Source organism: Zootoca vivipara, chromosome 1, assembly GCF_963506605.1.
Source record: "Zootoca vivipara chromosome 1, rZooViv1.1, whole genome shotgun sequence".
In the NCBI taxonomy this organism is placed as follows: domain Eukaryota; kingdom Metazoa; phylum Chordata; class Lepidosauria; order Squamata; family Lacertidae; genus Zootoca; species Zootoca vivipara.
In genome coordinates, this window is record NC_083276.1 from 127350247 (window position 1) to 127373150 (window position 22904).

Here is a 22904-nt window from a genome sequence, read left to right on the forward strand (position 1 = left end):
TTGTTGTATTTATCTACTTGCACAGGTTTGCTTTCGAACTGCTAGGTGGGCAAGAGCTGGGACAGAACAACGGGAGCTCACTCCGTTGTGGGGATTCGAACCACTGACCTTCCCGTTGGCAAGCCCAAGGGGCTCAGTGGTTTATACCACAGCGCCACCCACGTAATAACATGGTGCTGTGGACTGTGCACATCATATTTTGCTTGGAGGGTGTAATAATAATAATAATAATAATAATAATAATAATAATAATAATAATTTATTATTTATACCCCGCCCATCTGGCCGGGTTCCCCAAGCCACTCTGGGTGGCTTCCAACAAAATATTAAAATACAGAAATCCATCAAACATGAAAAGCTTCCCTACACAGGGCTGCCTTGAGATGCCTTCTAAAGGTCTGGTAATTGTTGTTCTCTTTGACCTCTGGTGGGAGGGCATTCAACAGGGTGGGTGCCAATACCAAGAAGGCCCTCTGCCTGGTTCCCTGTAACTTGGCTTCTCGTAGCGAGGGAACCACCAGAAGGCCCTCGGCGCTGGACCTCAGTGTCCGGGCAGAACGATGGGGGAGGAGACGCTCCTTCAGGTGCCAAGATGCAAGGCTGTTCGTTTTAAGAAATGGTAGGCTTTCCTATTTACATTGTAACTATTAGATCATTTTATCAGATTTTTTTTAAAAAAGGCAATGTGCCTTTCTGTCGCCTCAGGTTTTTAGTTATAAAAAAGAACCTCTTGTACTATGCTAGCTGGAAGAAGAATAGTGATATTGTCTAGTTCACACTCTCACATATTTCAAAGGATTTTTCTGGTCACCCCCCTTCCATGCCTATAAAAAAACCAGCATCAGGCCCCAGGCAAGAAAGGATGAAAAAGTTCTTTCTGGTTGGAGAGTTCTTGAAATCTTGTAACCCCCACTTTCCCCTCCCTCCCTCCCTCCCTCCCTCCTTCCCTGCTAAGCCATTGGGCAAAGGACAGCAGCTGTTTTCAGTCCATGTCCAGGCCAGATGCTGTAGTTCTGGGGTGTTAAAGGGTCCCCCCTTCTATTAAGTGCCAAAGGTCCTGCAGTTTCAGATTAGAGCACTTCCAAACTCTGTCGGCACATGGTCCACTTGAGGCACTCCGACAGCACTCTGGATTCTCCACGGCCAGCGATACAAAACGAGAGTATCTGATTTAAAAGAAATAAAAAGGGAGAGTAGGCAGCTCGTACGAAATACAGATGAGGTGTGGAGAGACGGAGAAGGGAAAATTTGTGCCGCAATTGTCCTTTGACTGGCAAAGTCTATAGAAGGGAGCTTTCAGCCTACCTATGTCCCTTGGTTTCCATTTCATGCATACGTGTCCATCTCCAGCTCTCCTTTGACATTGGGGATGACTCCTCGAGAGACACGCTGCTTCCATTCCATTTTTTCCAAAATAGTCTTTCAGGCAGCTTCATGTTTCCTTTTTTAAAGCCCCACTCCCCCCACCCCGTTCCTTGTACCTCCAGCTTCACAGATTATCTCCATGCCATCCTCCTGAAAGCTCCTGTTACAAATTCTGGGACCCCTGTTGGTGAAAATGGAGCCAAGCAGGTCGTTCATACATTCATATCCGCCCCCACCCCAAACCCCGTCTCCCTCCCTCCCTCAACACCATATCAGAGCTCCAGCTGTTATCCAAGGCAATAGAATACGCAGTCTTCAGTCCACACGCCACCAGGAGGGATTGCAAACATTTTCTCCCTGTGGATTTTCACATGCTTTCCATAGGCAAACAGATTCCACTCTTAGTTGTAATGGAAGAGTGCCTAGTGAAATCGAACTTGGTCTCTCAAAGGCCACAATTCTCCTTGTGAAGTAGCAGACCTCTATGTGGTTTATAAATTCAAGAAGAGGAAGAGGAAGAAGAAGAAGAAGCCAATCAAGGAGGATACTGGGAGTTAGATTGTATAACCATTTAGAATCATAGAATCATAGAGTTGGAAGAGACCACAAAGGCCATCCAGCCCAACCCCCTGCCGAGCAGGAAACACCATCAAAACATTCTTGACATATGCCTGTCAAGCCTCTGCTTAAAGACCTCCAAAGAAGGAGACTCCACCACACTCCTTGGTAGCAAATTCCACTGCCGAACAGCTCTTACTGTCAGGAAGTTCTTCCTAATGTTTAGGTGGAATCTTCTTTCTTGTAGCTTGAATCCATTTCTCCATGTCCGCTTCTCTAGAGCAGCAGAAAACAACCTTTCTCCCTCCTCTATATGACATCCTTTTATATTTATATTTAGTATTTAGGCAGAATTTTGTGGGAAATGGAGTGTCACCTCAAAAAGAGTGGTAGTGGCATGTATTAGTATCATCATTTGGGGGATTAGTTTCAGTGGTAGAACACGCTTTGTATGGCCTTGCGTTCAACCCTTGGAATTTCCAAGTAGGGTAGGACAAGAATCCCGTCTGAGATTGCTGGGTTGCTGCTGCCAAGCTGTGGAAACAGTACCGAGATAGATGGATGCCAGCTTGCTATGTGGGTGTTGGCCTCTGTCTGTCTCGAGAGGCAATGGAGTGTGCCTTCAGGGGTGAAGTCAAACCGCTGTGTTAGCAGCAACGAAGTGACCTCCCCGGGGCACAAGCCTTAGCGGTGTGTATGGAGGTCCTGGGCTTCCCAGATGATAAGACCACCTTCTCAGCCTCACTGACGTGGTCCAACTCCAAAGGAAAGCAGAGCAATACATTAAGGTGCTGGTTTTGACCTTTAAAGCCCTATGTGGCTTGGGACCCTGGTACCTACGGGACCGCCTCTCCTGGTATGCCCCGCGGAGGACCTTAAGGTCCACAAACAACAATATTCTGGAGATCCCGAGCCATGAGGTGGCTAGATTGCCTCAACTAGGGCCAGGGCCTTTTCAGTATTGGCCCCAATTTGGTGGAACGCTCTTTCATCACAGGAGACCAGGGCCCTGCGGGATTTGTCATCTTTCCGCCTGGCCTTTGGGTTGGATTCAGTCTGACCCCTGTGTTTTCCTCCCTCATGGTTTGGATTTATGGACTACTTAAAATGAGGCTGCATTTTAAATTTTAATATTGTATTTTTAATCTGTATTTTAATTAATTGGGTTTTTTAGGTCTTATTGTAATTTTATTGGTGTTAGCCACCCTGAGCCCGGTTTTGACTGGGGAGGGCTGGGTATAAATAAAAAATTTATTATTATTATTATTATTATTATTATTAATTTGGCACCAGCTTGGCTGCAGGAGTTGCCGGAAGGAGGCGTACAAGGCACCTTCCAACCATCATTTCTTCTCCCAAAGCTATGTAGTAGTAGTAGTAGTAGTAGTAGTAATAGCAACAGCAAGAACTATCGGTATTTTTAGAATTGGCATTTATATCGCACTTAGAGGGGTTCATATTCATCATTGCAATAATATCTATAATCATTTTATAAGGTAGGTCTTACCTTCATGTCGCATTGCACAGCATGGGGTGCAAGGAGGGCGTAGGGAGAGAGTGGCTTGCCTAATGCCATCTAGTTCATGGCTGAATCAATATTTGAGCCAAGGACTTTCTGGCTCCCATTCCTAGCCATTACTGTAAAGTACATTGCAGAGCTGAAGTTCTTCCTCTGCATTAGGTAATTAGATATTTTACAACAGGGGACGACAGTAAAAAAACACACACACACCCAAGCACAGAGCTCTCCGTAGCTATATGGGGCCCATGGCATTCTTTAGTGTGTCCTGCCCATGTTCTTCCATGCCTTCTGGTTTTGGGAACATAACCTCTTCCAGGTGATTAGCACACATGCTATTAATAACGGTCTTATCCCAGCTGGTTTTGCATCTCATCCCAGTCCTTCCCACTTACCCTCGCAGAGGGAGGACAGTTTGCATTTAGTGTGAACATTACACAAACTTAGTGGGAGCTGCAGTTGCCGTCCAGAGAAAGCAAGCTTAATTAAAAGTGATTGAAGCGGTGGGCCTGATCATCTTACTGGCTCCCCTAAATTAGATTAAGGGCTTGATTTTGTGCCGACTTGCAGTGCTGTAAGTCTTCATTGATTTGTCTGATAGATGGATTTTTATTTAGAAAATAAAATGGTGATGACTTGGCAAGTAAATTAACAGGGAACTGAATTGAGAAGGTTTTCCCTGTGAGGCAAGGTGCCCACCTGGTATATATAAATATCACATTTATTGATGACTGATCCATCTTTATCCAAGGAAGGCTACTGCAGGTTAAGAAGGATGTCACACGGACAGAAAAGGTACAACTTTTAAAGCACCGGCTTAAGTTGGCCTTGTGTATTTATTGTTTTGTAAGATCATCAAAACCATTCAGGGATTTCATCCAGAATCCTTGAGTTATGGATCTGCTGTTCCTCATTTTAAAGATCAGAGGAAGGAGTTGAGGAAGGGTGGATCCTTAGACCTCCTCTCCGTAATATTAGAATCGGCTGGAGGGTACACTTCTTCCTCCTTCTGTCTGAACAATTAAAAAATGTGTGTAAATTGTGGAGCAGCGGTTCAAAAACAGCTTTAGAGTCCTGTGTAAAAATGCCCCTCCAAAGACTTTATCTGGCTGGAACAAACACCGGACCCACCAATCAAACACCGAGTCCAGCCAACTCGTATTTCATAAGGGTCAGCCAGTCAATCTACTATATCTTTAAGAAAGTGGTTGTCCAGATCAGGGGTCGGTAAACTACGGCCCGGGGGCCAAATGTGGCCCAGCAGGCTCGTAAATCCAGCCTGTGGTCCCTGCCACGCGCTCGGTCAGTCCTCGCTGAGCTAAACCAGCGCAGCGTGGCATTTCCTTGAAAAGAAGCCGCGGACGGCGGCTTCTGCGACACAGCATGGCTTCCGATTGGCTGCAGGAAGCTCCTGCAGCCAATCCGAAGCCTCGCCACCCATGCGCTGAGGTAAACCCGGCGTGGTCATGGACTGAGAGGGCAGCAGGTGGGCAGCGGGTCTGGGCTGCCCCATGGGCATCTATATTTTCAAAATATAGTCCGGCCCCCCACAAGGTCTGAGGGACAGTGGACCGGCCCCCTGATGAGAAGGTTTGCTGACCCCTGGTCCAGATGCTCCCATCAATCTCCACATGAAGCTGTAGTTTGCAGAAGCAGGCAGAAATTCTGAGACTGGTTTGCCCTCAGTTCCTAGGAACACCCTTTGGAACCCTGGGTGCCAGTTCAGTGGTAGCTTTTGCTATCTCTTTACTAAGAACAGATACTTTTTAAAACCAAAGAGCCAGCCAGGGGGCTAATATGTGCTACTGATCCCAGAGGTATTGATCAGAACTTGCTGCAAAAAATACTTTCTTCAAATGGTTCAGTGCCAGGTAGTTTTTTAAAAATAAATAAATCAATCTCCCACATCCCTTCAATTCAGGTACCTCCTTTCCTTTGGTGCCGATCACTTATCTTTCCGTTTGCTGTGTCAAAAAAATATGAATTGCTGGAATGGCTTGGCTGAGGCAAGCTATTTTGGCAATTATCTCTGTGGCTGGTCTTGCTTATTTGGCCACAAGGCTTTCATTAGATTCCTCCAGTCATTCAAGAGACCCACCAATTTAATACTTAAAATTACACGAGAGCAGGTACCGGTAATACCTGCTTGCCTGTTCTGTACTCATCTCTCCAAAGTATATTCTGAAGCTCAGAAGCACATTGAACTAGATCAGGCATCCCCAAACTTCGGCCCTCCAGATGTTTTGGACTACAATTCCCATCATCCCTGACCACTGGTCCTGTTAGCTGGGGGTCATGGGAGTTGTAGGCCAAAACATCTGGAGGGTCACAGTTTGGGGATGCCCGAACTAGATCCACAGCTATGTACAGATTCCCCTTGGGTTCCCCAAAGAATAAACATCTACACATCAAAGCATTTGGGATGCCCCAAAAATCAAAATCAATCACTTTAGGGGGGAAAGAAACACATCCTCTCTCTTGTTTAGTGACCACATGGTATCTTTTTGTGATAGGTGTGATAGGTGTACATCTCTATTTAAGGTTAGTTGCAACCACTGTGGCTGCCCTTAGATATTCTTTTGCCTCCTTTTCTCCTTGCTTAATGCCACATATGCCTTCCCAGTTCCAAATGCTGTATATCCCACATGCTTGGCCTTGTCTCATCTGACTGTTCTAGGAATGGAGCTCTGAAATTCAAGTACAGTGTGAGTGTATAGCAAGGAGAACTTCAGCCCGATGCTGCAGAACTATAATGGAAGATTCTAAAATTCTCCCCTCTGTGCAACTTTTAAAGGTGCACCAACATTTCCTCTTCATATTGTTCAACACTTAGCATACAAGTCAGACTCACTTATCTTACCACGCTTGAGCTCTACTTAGTGCCCAGCTGCTTTGTTGGAGGAAACAGTTGTTTTCCTAGCAGCTGTCCGGTGAGCTCATCATCTAGTGAATTGTTGGAAGGAGTTAACACAACCACCAAGTCTTCCTGCCAGCGACACGGTAATTGCAGGACAGTAAAGAAAGGGACCCAGGTGGCGCTGTGGTTAAACCACTGAGCCAAGGGCTTGCTGATCAGAAGGTCGGCGGTTCGAATCCCTGTGACGGGGTGAGCTCCCGTTGCTCGGTCCCAGCTCCTGCCAACCTAGCAGTTCGAAAGCACGTCAAAATGCAAGTAGATAAATAGGAACCGCTACAGCGGGAAGGTAAACGGCGTTTCCATGCGCTGCTCTGGTTTGCCAGAAGCGGCTTTGTCATGCTGGCCACATGACCTGGAAGCTATACGCCGGCTCCCTTGGCCAATAATGCGAGATGAGCGCCGCAACCCCAGAGTCGGTTACGACTGGACCTAATGGTCAGGGGTCCCTTTACCTTTAAAGAAAGGGCAAGTTCTACTGGGGCAAATTTCCTCCTCCCTTCTACTTTCTCCACGCTGAATTGCTCTACATATGATGGCTGGCAGCTGGATGTACGGAATCTTCTACTGAGCAGTGTCGTGTCTAGTGATACCAAAGTTCTTTCTGCGGTATTCTGTCTGCATTCACGTAAGTTGCTTAATGGTGTTTTGCTAAGCACTCTACAGAACGCTGGACTCTGCTAGGGGAAGCTAACAGTCCTAACAGTCTGGCTTGACTAATCTTCATTGAATTGCAGATAGCTTTTAAAGCTTCAGAGCAAGGAAATGAAGATATGACTAGATAGTGGTGCAGATTTTGTTGTAAGCGATGGTGTTTTCTGGTCACATCCGTTTGGATTTTGTGGCGGAAGCAGTCGATGTACATATCTAGTGTGGTAGAGACATAGTGTGGTAGAGACATAGGATTCTTATCTCATTATACATGATCAAGCTTTCCTTAGCACCTCAGCCCTTGCTCCCCCCCCCCCCCCCCCGCAAGACCAATTGCAGTCATTAACAGTCGCTAACGGTCATCAACAGGTTTACCACTCCTATCAGCCCATCACCCATTCCCATCACCCCCACCCTCTGTATATACATAAGGGTCTGGCTACTTCTGTTTCAGTGTATCTGATGAAGTGTGCATGCACACGAAAGCTCAAAATAAAAACTTAGTTGGTCTTTAAGGTGCTACTGAAGGAATTTTTTTACTAGATAATGGATTTAAGAACAAACATAGCATAGCATTTCAAAATTTGTGTCTTGCTTGGCAAAGCAGTTTTGTACTCAAGGTAACCATAAGATTGCTGCTTGGTATTTCTTTTTTATTTTTGTTTTAATCATTTCTTAGGAAGGCTGATATTCTATCTTAAAAGTGGCTAAGAGCCTTGCACTACAAAGCTGGCAGGGACAATCACCCGCCCTTCACTACTGCAGATCTCATGTGCCATTTCTACGTTTCAACATATGGTTTATAATCATCCATCTTCTTTAGATAGCTGTTTGGACATATGGGCTGCCTATATCGCTATGTTTGAATTAGGATTGATATAGAATGTTCTTATGGTTAATGTCAGCGGTCAATGTTTTTATTTTATTTTTTTATTTCCTTTTTTTTTTAAACATACTTTTTATTAATTTTACAGAATACAAAAAAACAAAAAAAATACATAAACACCTTTTCCACCTCCTTCCTACCCACCCACATGGGTCCTCCCCTGCCACAGAAGTATCCCATGTATGTGAACAGTCAGAGATGGTCCATTTTATGCTTGGATTTCTGTCCTCCTCCCCCTCCCCTGACCCCAAAGCCCCCCCCCCTGCCACCAGGGAGCTCCAGCAAACCAGGGCAGTACGCAGGAGGCCATTCATCCAACCATCTATTGTCATACCAAAAAAAGAGAAAAATAGAAATAGGAAAAAAGAAAGGGCAAAAAAAGAGAAAAAAACAATACAAAACAGAAAAAATTTTCTTACATTCATGATTGTAAAACCATATTTTGTGGGCTTCCCCTCCCCCCCCCTTCCCCGGTTTTCATCCCTTTTTTATCATCTGCAACAGTTTCTTACTTTATAAAAATACACCTTTGTATCTTATACAACTTATAAATCAATTGTTAACATTTTCATCTAATATTCAAATCACTGAAAAATCAAACTCCCATTTTATCTTCCCGTGCCTAATTTTTTCTCCCTCTATAAGCCTCCATATTTTCACATTTTCCAAAATCCATTCACTTTTAAAACTATAACTATTCTCAATTTAACCTTACATCCCCGATTACCGGCTCCACCCCCCCAATCCAGCAAATTCCATAATCAGCAGACCAGTTATAAACCTGTTAATCCATCCATATAATCACAACATCACTTTCCCTTCACCCCACCCCCTGTTTACAGTCTTTTGCCATCCAGGCCACCATACAGGACCCCTGAATTTCTTCTCTTCTCTGCATATTTTTTCCTTCTTCCCTGTGGGCGTTCTGGAGTTCCAATAATACCAATCGTGCCCCCCTCAAAAGCAGGGCACTCCATCCAACTTTTTGTAGAGTAAAGTCATCATTTTTTTCGTGGTGTGCTTCATTTTGTGTTGAATCATCACAGTCCTCATCTTCATCTTTTCCTTCCAAATCACAGTCATCATCATTGTCATTCTCACATTCATCTTTTTCAGTGTCAAAAGCTTCATCTCCTAAAAAATCATATTCTGCCATCACCATCTGAAATTTTTGCTGTAACTCTTGCCGCCGTGTCTCCTCTTGACATAGCTCTATTCTTGTTTCCCACATTAAGGTCAAAACAGACCGCTGGAACTCAGGGGAACACTTTTTTGTTGACATAATTCAATCCTGCCAAGGTCAAAACTTGTCACGTGGGGTGGAATATGATCACAGTTTATTTTCTCGACTCCATTTTAACAAGCTGGCTGCATTCTTCAAGTCTTATTAACAATAAAGTTCGAACTCACATTTCACAAACATTTAAACCAAAAAAGAAATTCCAGAAAGTCCAGAAATACAAAGTGAAATAAAAATTGACTCATAAATCCTGATCAACTCACTGGGTTGTCTGGGCTGCCGGCTCCCGAGGAAAAGAAAGATTTTTCTCAGTCTTTACCTCTTGCTGCAGGGCAGTCATAAACCACAGTCTCTCTCCCCTTCTCACCCTGCATCAAAGGGGAGATTCTCTTTGATGCCTTTGAGGGATCCTTTTGAATTGCAAATCTTCTGTTTATGGCTTCGGGTTTCTATTTACTGTCTCTTTTGTTGCCATGGGGGGGGGCTTCCTCTTTTCTCCCCTCTCTCCCAGATCCAAATTGTTTTATAATCCAAATCGTGAGGTTACTTACAGTCTTTTCCAATCGTTTTATTTTCGGAAGAATCCAGCGCTCTCCGCCTTCGGCTTGAAGCTTCTCCCTGCTAGAATAACGTTGCCGCTCAAAATGGCCCCCGCGACTTCTACCCTCCTCGCTCCGGAGCTCTTATTAGAGCTAACCGAAGAGTTGGGGAGTCCGGATTGGGGCTGTGCCGAGCAAATTGCCCCCGGGACGCCCTTCCCGAGGTTCTAAGGGGCGCAGCGTCGCTCTCGCTGCCCTCCCCACTCCTAGCAGGGACGGGCCGTCTCGGAGACGAGACGAAACCCCGCCGATCGGCGCTTTTTTAATTTCCTTTTGTCGCAACAAAAGTACAATAAAAAGCAAGCTACAACTTGTTCTTGCTTCCTCAGCTGATGCTCTCCCCAGGCATCTTTGTCTCACTGCAACACTTTGCAATCCGAATGAGTCAAGAGTGTCTCCAGGTGGCATTTGCTACTCCTCTGGTACTTGTAGAAAGCAACACCCAAATTGAAAGGTGTCTGAGCCTTCAGTAGAGCCTGCTAAAAAATAAGTACAGGAGGAGCCTAATATGCATTCCTGATGTCTCCATACAAGACTGGACCAAAACAGGGCTCTGCTTGACCAAAGCATCTTGGGCAAAGTTGTCAAAAGTCCTTTGAACTGCTGAATTTTCACCTGAAGCCGGTGATGACCTAAGACACTATTGAGCAGGCATCCCCAAACTGCGGCCCTCCAGATGTTTTGGCCTACAACTCCCACGATCCCTAGCTAACAGGACCAGTGGCCGGGGAAGATGGGAATTGTAGTCCAAAACATCTGGAGGGCTGAAGTTTGGGGATGCCTGCTATTGAGCCATGATTTTTAGTGTACAAGGCAAGCATCGCTGGGTCTTTACCTTCAAAATCATTTATCAAGGGGCTCTTCCCTGACTCCTCATGCCGCAATTCCGTCAGGAGATGGCCAATTTGCTGTATTCTCACCTTTGTCCATTTTCCTTTTATCCATGCTGTGATCTGTTTGGCCGCTCAGTTGTGTTAGGTAATATAAGGGGGAAATCAATGGGGATTAAGCAGGCATTTTTACCCTTGGGACGTATGGCAAAAGGCAAAACCACCCCCGTGTTGTCCATGTTTATTGCTACTTGAGAAAACCATTTTAAATTGTGCAAATGTGTCCCATAGGCTACATGTGATCGAGTAGCAGAATTCTGCACATTCCTTTAGTGCATTTCACCGCTTCTGGGTTTGAAGGCTATCCACATTGCATTCTCATAGGGCCTGCATGGGTGAAGTCCAACACATGTAGGCCCTAAATAGATGCTAACCCACACAATCTGGGAAATGACATGGGGTTGTAGCCAAAGGAGCACCAATAGTGTTCCACTTCTCCTACCCTGTGCTCCCCCCCCCACTCCCGGTCTTCTCCAAAGGGTGTGTGGAGGGGGCTGCGGAAGAGAGTTGGGGAAAATGTTGGATACTTGAGTGTTTAGCAAGGCCAGAGGCAAAATAGATGTGGTCAGTGGGCATAGTAGACAAGCATAATACAATTTCTCTGTAGCACATAGCTTCTACAGCGAAACACTTTGGGGGATGTAGAATGGCCTCCTGTTCCACTTTTGCACAGCTGCTCTGATCTCCTGGAAGTGTTTCCCTCCTATTGGTCATATTGGCAGGAAATTCAGAAGTGGTGGAGAGTCTTGACAAATTTCATTTGATTCCTCGACACGGCTCCTCTAAATCCAGTGACACTTTGATTACATGTTTCTAATGAAGAGGGCTACATTATGATACTAGTTGCGTGGATGTAGAATTTTTTTGATGCCAGAGTGACACTCGAGTGTCTGACACCTATTAATTTCATTGGAAGATAAGTGCCTAAGAGCCTTTGAAAAATGTACTTCTTGGTATCTGAGCTCTCATCAGCCTAGATGTCACTCACTTTTGAAGGCAGGGAATTATGAAAAATAGCTTGAGTCAAGTCAAAATCTACCATGAGCTATCCAGCTTATTGAACTAGCTAAGGGTGCATAGAATCAGTTTCTTCTGGATATGAATTCAAACCCAGATGAAGTAAGTTGCGTATTTGGATGACTTAACATCTCATCATATGGTGATTATTTGGATTCAGATGACTTAACAACTTAACAATTATTATTTTTAGTTCCCACTTGGTGGGTTCAGGTTTGCCTTGCTGAAGATCTAGATTGTTGACAACATGAGTACCAGGCATTGAACACATTAACACAGTTCCTCTTAGTTCCATCTTCATTGCGGCTGTTGTTTAGTCATTTAGTAGTGTCCGACTCTTCGTGACCCCATGGACCAGAGCACGCCAGGCCCTCCTGTCTTCCACTGCCTCCCGCAGTTTGGTCAAACTCATGTTAGTCACTTCAAGAACACTGTCCAACCATCTCGTCCTCTGTCCCCTTCTCCTTGTGCCCTCAATCTTTCCCAACATCAGAGTCTTTTCCAGGGAGTCTTCTCTTTTCCAGGGAGAGCCAGTGTGGTGTAGTGGTTAAGAGCAGTAGACTCGTAATCTGGTTAACCGGGTTCGCGTCTCCGCTCCTCCACATGCAGTTCCTGGGTGACCTGGGGCTAGTCACACTTCTTTGAAGTCTCTCAGCCCCACTCACCTCACAGAGTGTTTGTTGTGGGGGAGGAAGGGAAAGGAGAATGTTAGCCGCTTTGAGACTCCTTCGGGTAGTGATAAAGCGGGATATCAAATCCAAACTCCTCCTCTTCTTCTCTTCTCATGAGGTGGCGAAAGTATTGGAGCCTCAGCTTCAGGATCTGTCCTTCCAATGAGCACTCAGGGCTGATTTCCTTTAGTTCCATCTTACAAAGCATCAACTGCAAAAGGAAATAAAATCCACCCCGATAAGAAAATTTGTTGCCTGAAATTCACCTGCAGATGAGTAGGAGTAAAAATAATATAATAAGAAAACATAGACACCAAAAGACACAATAGCCTTTAGAATGCATGGCAAGCATATGAAGGATGGCTTGGAGGAATCAAGCAAGTGTCAGTCAGCATAGTGGGACATTAAAACTGTCTCTGAATCTGGTCATGGTTCTATAGCATATAGCCAATCCATTTAAATATTATGCATTTTTTTGTTTTTATGCTGTAAGCCACCCTGTGATCTTCAGATGAAAAGTGGCATATAAATTTAATTAATAAATAATAATATAAATATAAAAGGGACCCAGGTGGCGCTGTGGGTTAAACCACAGAGTCTAGGGCTTGCTGATCCAAAAGTCGGCGGTTCGAATCCCTGCAACGGGGTGAGCTCCCGTTGCTCGGTCCCAGCTCCTGCCCACCTAGCAGTTCGAAAGCACATCAAAGTGCAAGTAGATAAATAGGGACCGCTCCGGCGGGAAGGTAAACGCCGTTTCCGTGCGCTGCTCTGGTTCGCCAGAAGCAGCTTTGTCATGCTGGCCACATGACCTGGAAGCTGTCTGCGGACAAACGCTGGCTCCCTCGGCTTATAGAGCGAGATGAGCGCCGCAACCCCAGAGTCGGACACGACTGGACCTGATGGTCAGGGGCCCCTTTACCTTTACCTAATATAAATATAAGGACACTGTTTAATTGCCTGCTTAGCGGCGGCATCACATTTAAGACCAAACATTCCAAGGTTCAGCACTAGCCACTTTGCAACACTGAAAAGAAGCACAATTGTTCTTATTTATGACCAAAGCTAGTTCAAGATGCGACAACTCCATTCCAACGCCAAGTTAGTCAGTTGTCCTTGATCAAATTGATTCAAACTTGCTTAAGCACAGCTAATTTTGTACTAGATTGTGTCCAGTGTGTGTACAAGGGCAGTAATTGTGGGGTGAAACCTTTTAATTGTAATAGCAGTTTCAGTAATGCAAAGAGTCTCGGCTGCCCCAGGCTCAACTGCACGTTCGGCTGCTATTTCTATTTCAAACGTTGACAAGTCAAGTTCAAATTACCTTCAGTCGGTCCCCCACCTAGACATCCTTCCTCAAATCTCCTCACCTAGGGTTGCTGTCTTGTTTTCTGGCAGGACTTTTGGGTTTTTTACAGGCAGAAGTTCAGCAATATACACCTCCTTAAAAAAAAAAAGGGACTGTGTGGAGAAACAATGGCCAACTGGCCATGGCTAATAGAGGACGCAGAGTTGTTTTACCTAAAAACAGTCCTGTTTCACCTTGAACCTCTGCTTCACCTGATTGAATCACCTTTACTTAGATCAAAGATGGCAACAACTTGGACGCACTGTTTATGCTTGGGGGTGGCCAATCATCTGCAATATGAAGAAGTGGGGAGAAAGAGCAAGTGAAAGATGATGAGCTTCATTCTCCCTCGTGTGTCATCAGTGAAATTGTCAGCTAGGCTCTGATTGCAAAGTATTTGCTGCTGGTGATGGGAATGGGGTGGGGGGAGACCACAAGTGTCAGGGAGAGGTTCCCCCACCCGTTCTTGGGTGGCTCTGCAATGTTGGCAAGCGGTCGGGATCAGCCTCTGACTCGTAAGCGGAGGCAGAATAAATATGAGCACCCCCACCACCCCCAATGTCATGATTACAGAGTCAATTTTCCCCTGCCGATTACAGCACTTTCACTTGTCCTAATTATGTCAATCTTTTGCCTTGAGCTTTTCGGTGTCTTAATCAGCCGTCTTCCATGCTTATGGCTGCTGGTGAAATAGACGTCCTCCTTACTGATCTGTCTCAGTCAATGTAATCTGCCTTTCTATACATACACCCAGTGGATCTTCTTGAGACTAGTCTCTCCGTACTGGCTTGTGCAAGATATAAACCAAACAAAAAGGATTCATAACCCACAGGCAACACATTTATGAGGGCGCCTTAGTAGGGGTGCCCACCCTGTGGAATGCCCTCCCATCAGATGTCAATGAGATAACATTTAGGAGAAGGCAGCCCTGTATAGGGAAGCTTTTTAAGGTTTAATGCAGGCATCCCCAAACTGCGGCCCTCCAGATGTTTGGGCCTACATCTCCCATGATCCCTAGCTAACAGAACCAGTGGCTGGGGAAGATGGGAAATGTAGTCCAAAACATCTGGAGGGCCGAAGTTTGGGGATGCCTGGTTTAATGTTTTGCTATTGGTTTATATATGCTGGAAGCCACCCAGAGTGGATGGGGCAACCCAATCTGATGGGCAGGGAACAAATTATTATTATTATTATTATTATTATTATTATTATTATTATTATTATTATTATATTAACCAACAGGTTGGGTTCAAACCGAAAGTCATATGCAAGTTACCAACTATCTTTTAGTATGTTTGTTTCTCAATTTTTAAAATTAAATTCTTACAAAACCAAGTTGAGGTCACGCAGAATGGTGTGAAGTATAAGCAACAGGAGGGGTCGCGTGGAAGATACAGAAAACAATCTAAGCCCTTGAGATGCAAGATGCCAATCTTGGAGGAATAGAAGCAGGATTTGGTGGCCCATTTTCTTTTGGATATTAAGAGAGAGGGACAGACGAAAAACATTTGAGCTTGGCGGGCTAAGAGATGCGATTTTATTGCAAGATATGGGACCCTTTGCACAAAGTCCTCTGTGCAAAGTATTAGCGGCCATTTTTGAAGGGTTCTTTTTACCATGTATCTGATAATAATAATTTAATGTACCAGGTTAGAGAGTCATAAATAGTAAATACGTAATTTTAAAACTTGAATAAATTAAGCCCAACGTATGCGTCATAATTGTGTGTGGTACACATATCTCAATTTCTTCCATTAATCATAATGACATATACTGTGCCATATTTTCTGGAGGCCATATTTTCTCAAAACACTGATGTTTTCAAAAATTGAAGACTGGTGTTTTTTAACAGCCTGATCCTATGTATATCTCTCTACTTGCTCTGTCTAAAGATTTTTCTTTCAGTCAGCTCCAGCATGTAGAATTGCTCATCTGTTTCCCTCCCAAGGTTTCCATGTCTTTAATATTTGTGCAACAAGCAGAAAACTGACCATGTGAACTTTTCCCCATGTGCAAATGGAGTGATGGGGAAAGCTCCGGAAACCGAATTTCTGCTTGTTGCACAGCTGTTAAAGATATAGGAGCCTTGGCTGGAGCTACTGCAATGTAAGTAATCCTTTGCTTTAGCATAGGTGTAGGTAGGCTTGTAGGATTTGGCTTCCAGCTGCCAGATGTTGCCAACTCCTTTGGTACTGGAAGACGCAGGAAAGCCCAAAGCAGTTCTGTTGCTGGGCGAGAAGGTTAGAAGCCAATCAACCTATTTAGCATTAATATTTTGCATCTCCCCCCCAAAACATTAGTGTGCCGTGTTGAGCGCAGGAGCTGGAGGCAGCATTTTACCATGGCCACATAGGATTCAGTTTCAAAGGAGAATAGGGTCTGTGGACTTTTAATGGTTGTTTAGAAGAGGGAATGTTAAAAGGTATAGCTTTTTGAATCCCTGCATGACAAATATTTCCTGTTGAAATCTCCTCTTTTGCACAGCTGCTGCAGGAACTCTTACCGTAGGTACAATAGGAGTCTGCAGTGTAACTGTAGGCAATGCACCTTGATAGGAACAGAGCTGCCAAGTACCCCGTTTCCCCCGGGAAACCCCCGTTTTTACTTACCTTTTCCCGGTGGTCCCCCATATCACTTCGTCTCCCGTTTTTCTACGTTATTTTCTCCTGCCGGCGGCCATTTTTTTCCTTTTCAATTTGCCCTTCTATGGGCACCAAAAATGGCTGCCGCCAGCTTCAAAAGTCGCAGCTATGCATGTCTGGAAGTGCATAGACGCGACTTCCGGTGTCGGCGGCGGCCATTTTTGGTGCCCATAGATGGGCAAAGCGACACCGGAAGTTACGTCGACGCAACTTCCGGTGTCACACGGCTGCCGGTCCCGGATTCTGCAGTCCGGGACTTGGAAGATAAGGATAGGAATCAAGAGCAGGACAACAAAGTAGGAGGCGAGTCCCTGGCTTCAAGGAGGCAAAGGACAATGTGCTGAAGTAGCATGTTTCGCTTTGGCCTTGTTTTTGCAGTGTGCTAGCTATTTGGTCCAAGTATGCTGGGACTACCTCACTTTGTCTCTTCTGGTTCGCGTCAACCGTGACATCCTCCATATTTTGTTTCATAATGAGCGATTGCTTCTTTCTTTCCTGCTTTGTGGGCTTTTCTGCATTGTACCTTGTTTGCCGCCTGCTCCTGCTTCCTTCCCCAGTGATAAGTGGGCTGCTCTTAGTGGTGTTATTTTTGTAAGCTGCGGTTAATATGCGCTCCTCGATGTGCTACTGACTTTGCTGTGGTTTGCAATATCTGGACAAGGATAGATGTGGGGCTTTTAAAGACATCTTTGTAAGGGGCTACGTGCAAAGTTACAAACAGGTCTTGAATAAGTGAATACAGTGATATACTTTGGTTTACAACCATAATCCCTTCCGGAGGTCCGTTTGTAAACCAAAACAGGTTGTAACCCAAGGTGCGCTTTCGCCAATGGGGCCTCCCACCAAAAATTGTTCGTAATCCCCCCCCCCAAATGGATTGTAATCCAAAAAAAGGTTGCAAACCGGGACCTGCACTTCCAGGTTTGACGTGTTTGTAATCCAAAATGTATGCAAACCAAGGTACCACTGTATTGGTGTATGGATCAGAAGATGAGGACAGTCAATAGTTTGTTTGCTTTTAAAATTGATTTAAAAAAAAACAACCCCAAAAATGAAAGAAAAGAGGTCCATAATGGGAGGAGTTGTGAAGCGTAGAGATTGCTCCTGTTATTACAGGGCACCATAGTACGCTTGTTACCTCTTTGGTTTAGCTAGTTTATTATCAACCTTCTCCTTCAACAGATGGCAAGAACTATTTGAGACTGCAGAGCAGTGCGAGGAGAGAAAAGCAACACGCCCGTCTCATTAGCCCGAGGGTCTTCTTGCCCAGAAGTGCCGTGTGCATGGTATTCCGATACCAGGTATCCGGCCTCGGAGCGATGCTGCAGGTCCGCCGGGAAGCCATGCATGAGATCAAGCCACTGTGGATCATCCGGGAAGACCAAGGGGACGAGTGGAGAGAAGGCCGGATCCTTCTGCCCAGCTACGATATGGCATATCAGGTGAGCTTGGAGATTTTGGTTCGAGATTCAAGTGGATATTTCCGCTGTGCTCTCTCATTTCGTACACTTCAACAGAACCCATTTCATTCATCATTAGAGAACATTGTTGAGCAAGGCCTTTTCTTCTTCATTGTGTTTCTCCATGTTGCTATAGTAACTAAATGACACTGTATTTTGTTATTCAGAATTTGCCTGTTTTATACATAGATTTAGGTCTTTGTTCATGCGGTTGCCTTTTATGTTCCTAAAATCTCTCCTCTGCAAATATTTTTTCCCCCACCCATTTTCTCTTATATGATTATCAGGTAGTCTTGTCAGGGAACTGGAAAACTCACGAGGGATAAGCAAAAATGCATCTTAGGAAAAGGGCTGTGTAAGAGCTTGTCTGCAGTGTTTTGAGGGTTGTTGTTTTTTAAAGAGGGAGAGAGCTGCTGTTTTGGAGGAAGGATGGAAGCAATTAGCACTTCCTCGATTTGGGGCGTAGGGTTGTGCGAAATGAGCTTCTACTGTTCAGACGCCTTATATGACAGCGGAAGCTGAGTACAAATAGATAATTTAGGAAAGAGAACTCAAACACTTTCTCTGCTTCTGCTTCTTATATTCAAAATCCAACATGGAAATTGAGTTCCAGAGCTTATTTCAACATTTCTTAAGAAAAATCTGCTTAGGGTGATTGAAATATTTGTGGCCCTTTCTATACGGCAAATTTAAATCTTTTTTTATATATCACTTTAACAATCATGGACCCAGGTGGCGCTGTGGTTAAACCACTGAGCCTAGGGCTTGCTGATCAGAAGGTCGGCGGTTCGAATCCCTGTGACGGGGTGAGCTCCCGTTGCTTGGTCCCAGCTCCTGCCAACCTAGCAGTTTGAAAGCACGTCAAAAAATGCAAGTAGATAAATAGGAACTGCTACAGCGGGAAGGTAAACGGTGTTTCCATGTGCTGCTCTGGTTTGCCAGAAGAGGCTTTGTCATGCTGGCCACATGACCTGGAAGCTATACGCTGGCTCCCTCGGCCAATAATGCGAGATGAGCGCGCAACCCCAGAGTCGGTCACGACTGGACCTAATGGTCAGGGGTCCCTTTACCTTTACCTTAACAATCATGGTTCTTCCCTCTCGGAGATTCCTAGAATTTATGGTTTATGAGGGTGCTTTGAATTGTCTGCTTGAGATCTCTAGCACCACCTTCAGAGAACTACAATTTCCAGGGTTTGCTGGGAACAGAATTGTTATAAACAGCTCAAGTCTGTACAGTGGATCTGAGCTGAGGAAACATCAGGAGTATCTGGATCATGCGTGGGTCAGACCTTCTCTGTCCTGCATGGTTGTCTGCCTGTACCACGCTGCTTCCGACATGTTACCCTCTCCACTTTCCCCTACCTTCTCTCGTTTACCCAGATTCTCTTTCTGTTCCTCGCACTGCTACTTGCCAGAAAATCCCGTAAAAACGCCAATTATCAGCTTGAGAATAAAGCATGGAAATTAAACCTGACAAGTGCATTTGCATACATTGCAGCGAGTTGCATAATTGAGCCGGGGCGTGGATTTAATTTTGTTTCACTCTCCCCACCCCCCACCCGCTGCTTCATGCCGAGTTTGCATTTCCACATACAGTACCAGAATTTGGATTTGTGTTGCGTGGAGTTCAAACAGCTCTGCTTCTTAGTAGCCAATGAGAATTGCTAAGAGGTGGCCCTGGGCAAGACATTCTGGGTCTGATTTGGCAACTCTCTGCCCTTGAAGCTCATGTTCGTTTGCCAAGGTCCCGCCAGGAAGTCCATGAAGTGGGAAATGTGCAGGGCCAGGTGGTCCTCAGCATGTTATTCTGGATCTCGGGGAAATGAGAGCTACAGCTGAGTAACAAGGCAGGGCATGCCAGCCGTCCCAGTGGGAGCAAGCTGCCCTTATTGCTTATGTAGCCAATGCATCCTGCCGCTGCCCAAAACGAAACAGGATTCGACCCTAGGACTACTGTTGCTGCACTCCCAAGTGACTTGGTTAATTATTATTATTATTATTATTATTATTATTATTATTATTATTATTTATTTATTTATACCCCGCCCATCTGGCCGGGTTCCCCCAGCCACTCTGGGCGGCTTCCAACAAAACACCAAAATACAGAAATCCATCAAACATTAAAAGCTTCCGTAAACAGGGCTGCTTTAAGATGCCTTCTAAAGGTCTGGTAATTGTTGTTCTCTTTGACCTCCGATGGAAGGGCGTTCCACAGGGCAGGCGCCACTACCGAGAAGGCCCTCTGTCTGGTTCCCTGCAAGTTGGCTTCTTGCAATGAGGGAACCGCCAGAAGGCCCTCGGTGCTGGACCTCAGTGTCCGGGCTGAACAATGGGGGTGGAGACGCTCCTTCAGGTATACTGGACCGAGGCCGTTTAGGGCTTTAAAGGTCAGCACCAACACTTTGAATTGTGCTCGGAAACGTACTGGTTGGGAGAGGTACCGAGACAGGAGAGGAAAGGCAAGGCAAGATGGAACCCAAAGGCAAAAATGAATAAGAATAATCTGGCGTCTTCTTACTAAGCTTATATTCAAGGTTCAGGTGCATTTGGACAGCTCTTTGGGGCAAAACCAACAGGTGGGGCTGCTTGTGTATCGGAGGAAAGATGCAACGTGGAATTTTCAGTCATTATACATTATGTCCTCTATAACTGTTGGGAGGGTAAGAAAGGAAAAGAGATGACGACTAAGCATGTCGAAGGCACCTAGTAACTGTTGAATGTGCTTCTCAGCCACTTGCAAGTCAAACCAGAAGTAACCGGGAGTGAATCTGAAGACGGCTGGGCAACTAAACTGCTCTCCCCCTTTCAACTGCGGCTGTTTTGGGAGTGAAGGCAGAATAAGTTGTGGGGTTTTTTGCAGAAAATATTGTATAAAGTGGTGCAACTTCCATTGTCACTTGTCTACCCTCGGGCAGGAGATATAGAAGTATAATCAGTCGTACCGACAGGCTAAAAAACGGTTTCTATCCGTGGGCTGTTAGGCTGCTGAACGGAAAATAATATAGTGCAACGGACTTTCAGGGTTGGTGTGTTGTGCGACAAGCACACAAAGTGCAATGAGAGTGTGTTTGTCGGGGTGGGGGGAGGCTCGGTTAATTTCATTATGCACGGGTTGTACATTGGCATTAAAGGTATTATTATTAAGTTGGCTGAATAAAGGCAAAAACTTCGCAAAGGGGATTCAATATATTTTACTGTATATTCTTTTTTATTAAAAAAAAATTCAACAGCTGTTTGGACTGAAAGTATAACAATCACTGTTCTGTTTGTATTTGCTCCTAGATTGTGTTCGAGGGAATTATAAGCAAAGGACATTCGGGTGAGGTTGCCATCGATGATGTCCAGATAGGCACCGATACCTCCTTGGAGAACTGTATGGGTAAGTAAACATGCATCGCATCTATGGCGGTTTGATAGGCGGAAGCAGAAAGACTCATTTGTGTGCAGCAGGCTAGGCAAGTTTAAAAGGCGACCATATGAACGGAGGCCCTTGCAATGGCATTTCTTGTTGCACATAACCAGCATTGGTGGCACCAAGTGATGGGCGATGGCACACACAACCATCAAGCCTTTAGGTCATGGCACTTCTGTTATTGGGGTATACTCTTGTGGGTGTCCTATGTCATAGGTTCACTTCATACAAAGCAAAACAGCTGTTGTGTGGAGGCTACTTTGTATACGTACAGATTGACCACGGATGCGCACCCTTCCCTGTTACGGCAAATGCCAGCTGGAGTGTTTGGTGGAAGTATGGAGAGATCTGCACGGCAAGCTTCTCGCTTCAAATAACAGCCACAACACTGATGCAAATGCTTGCTTTTGGAGGGGCCAATTATTATTATTATTATTTGTTGTTGTTTAGTCATTTAGTCGTGTCTGACTCTTCGTGACCCCGTGGACCAACAGCACGCCAGGCACTCCTGCCTTCTATTATTTTTGACTGAGTTGCAAAATTTCTTTTAACCAAGAAATTCCAAGTGGTCTTCCTGTGGGCAGCCGGTTCACGCAAAGAAGCAGTTAGGTATTCCCTGTTCCCTGCCCCCCAGTAAATACCACTGCAGGCCACTATTGGGATAATCCACAATTCACTCTCTCAACCTAAACTGGTGATCCTGGCTTCCAGAGCGCAAAAACAGGAGTCTGGGTTCCGACCAGCATTGCCACTGCTTGACACAGCTGTGCCAAACCTGTTCATTCACATAAATGGCATATTGTGGGTAGAAACCACTGTTGGTGAGCAGATTTCATGGCTGAACATTCCACATGAGGCTAGTGGCAGTGAAAGTTGCACATATAAGCCCTGTTTTTATGTAGTGAGGCTTTTGGCTTCTGTTATTTACATATGGTGTTCAGTCTCATGCAGTCCCCACCCGCCCTGGCAGTCTGGCGCAGCCCATAAACAGAAAACCAGAAGGCTAACCAGGGAAAGCAGGATGGGCAGAGGGTAGCAGCGGCTCTTCTGGTCTTGTGAGTGGCAGATCTTATCTTGTTGTTGTTTAGTCGTTTAGTCGTGTCCCACTCTTTGTGACCCCATGGACCATAGCACGCCAGGCACTCCTGTCTTGCACTGCCTCCCGCAGTTCGGTCAAACTCATGTTCATAGCTTCGAGAACACTGTCCAACCATCTCGTCCTCTGTCGTCCCCTTCTCCTAGTGCCCTCAATCTTTCCCAACATCAGGGTCTTTTCCAAGGATTCTTCTCTTCTCATGAGGTGGCCAAAGTATTGGAGCCTCAGCTTCACGATCTGTCCTTATCTATCCCCCCCAAAAAAATATCTCTTTGTTCCTGGGTTCAAACGCAGAAGCCCACTTTGCGTGCAAGATACATATCACTGGCTTCCATTGCATCAGCAAGTAGAAGGCAGCTGTGGGATAGAATAAATGGGAATAGGTTTTCCTGTAGCAAATAGCAACTGAATATGTGGGAAGCATTGTAGTGCAGCAGCGGCGAATAGACCACAAAGGAACCTTCCTTGTTGGCCGTCGCTTTTTGGAGTTGCTAAGCAGACAGAACCCCTGGCCTGCTTTGTGGCAAGTTTCAGGAATTTGCTGAGCTTATTCGTTCCTTCCCGAAGGAAGTCAGGGAGAATGAGTGCCCAGGGAGCAGATATTGATGGTTTTGCTATCAACTAATTGAGAGAACAC

General features: G+C 45.2%; 1 protein-coding gene across 2 annotated transcripts in view; it reads left to right on the top strand.

Annotated features, from left to right (window-relative positions):
• The window catches only part of NRP2 (neuropilin 2), a 222936-nt gene that overhangs the window by 140833 nt on the left and 59199 nt on the right, over nucleotides 1-22904 (top strand). For both annotated transcript variants that reach the window (XM_035137736.2, XM_035137744.2), the window contains exons 13-14: nucleotides 17480-17739; nucleotides 21042-21138. In XM_035137736.2, coding sequence (XP_034993627.2) covers nucleotides 17480-17739; nucleotides 21042-21138 — 357 coding nt within the window. The remainder of the gene's footprint in view (nucleotides 1-17479; nucleotides 17740-21041; nucleotides 21139-22904) is intronic.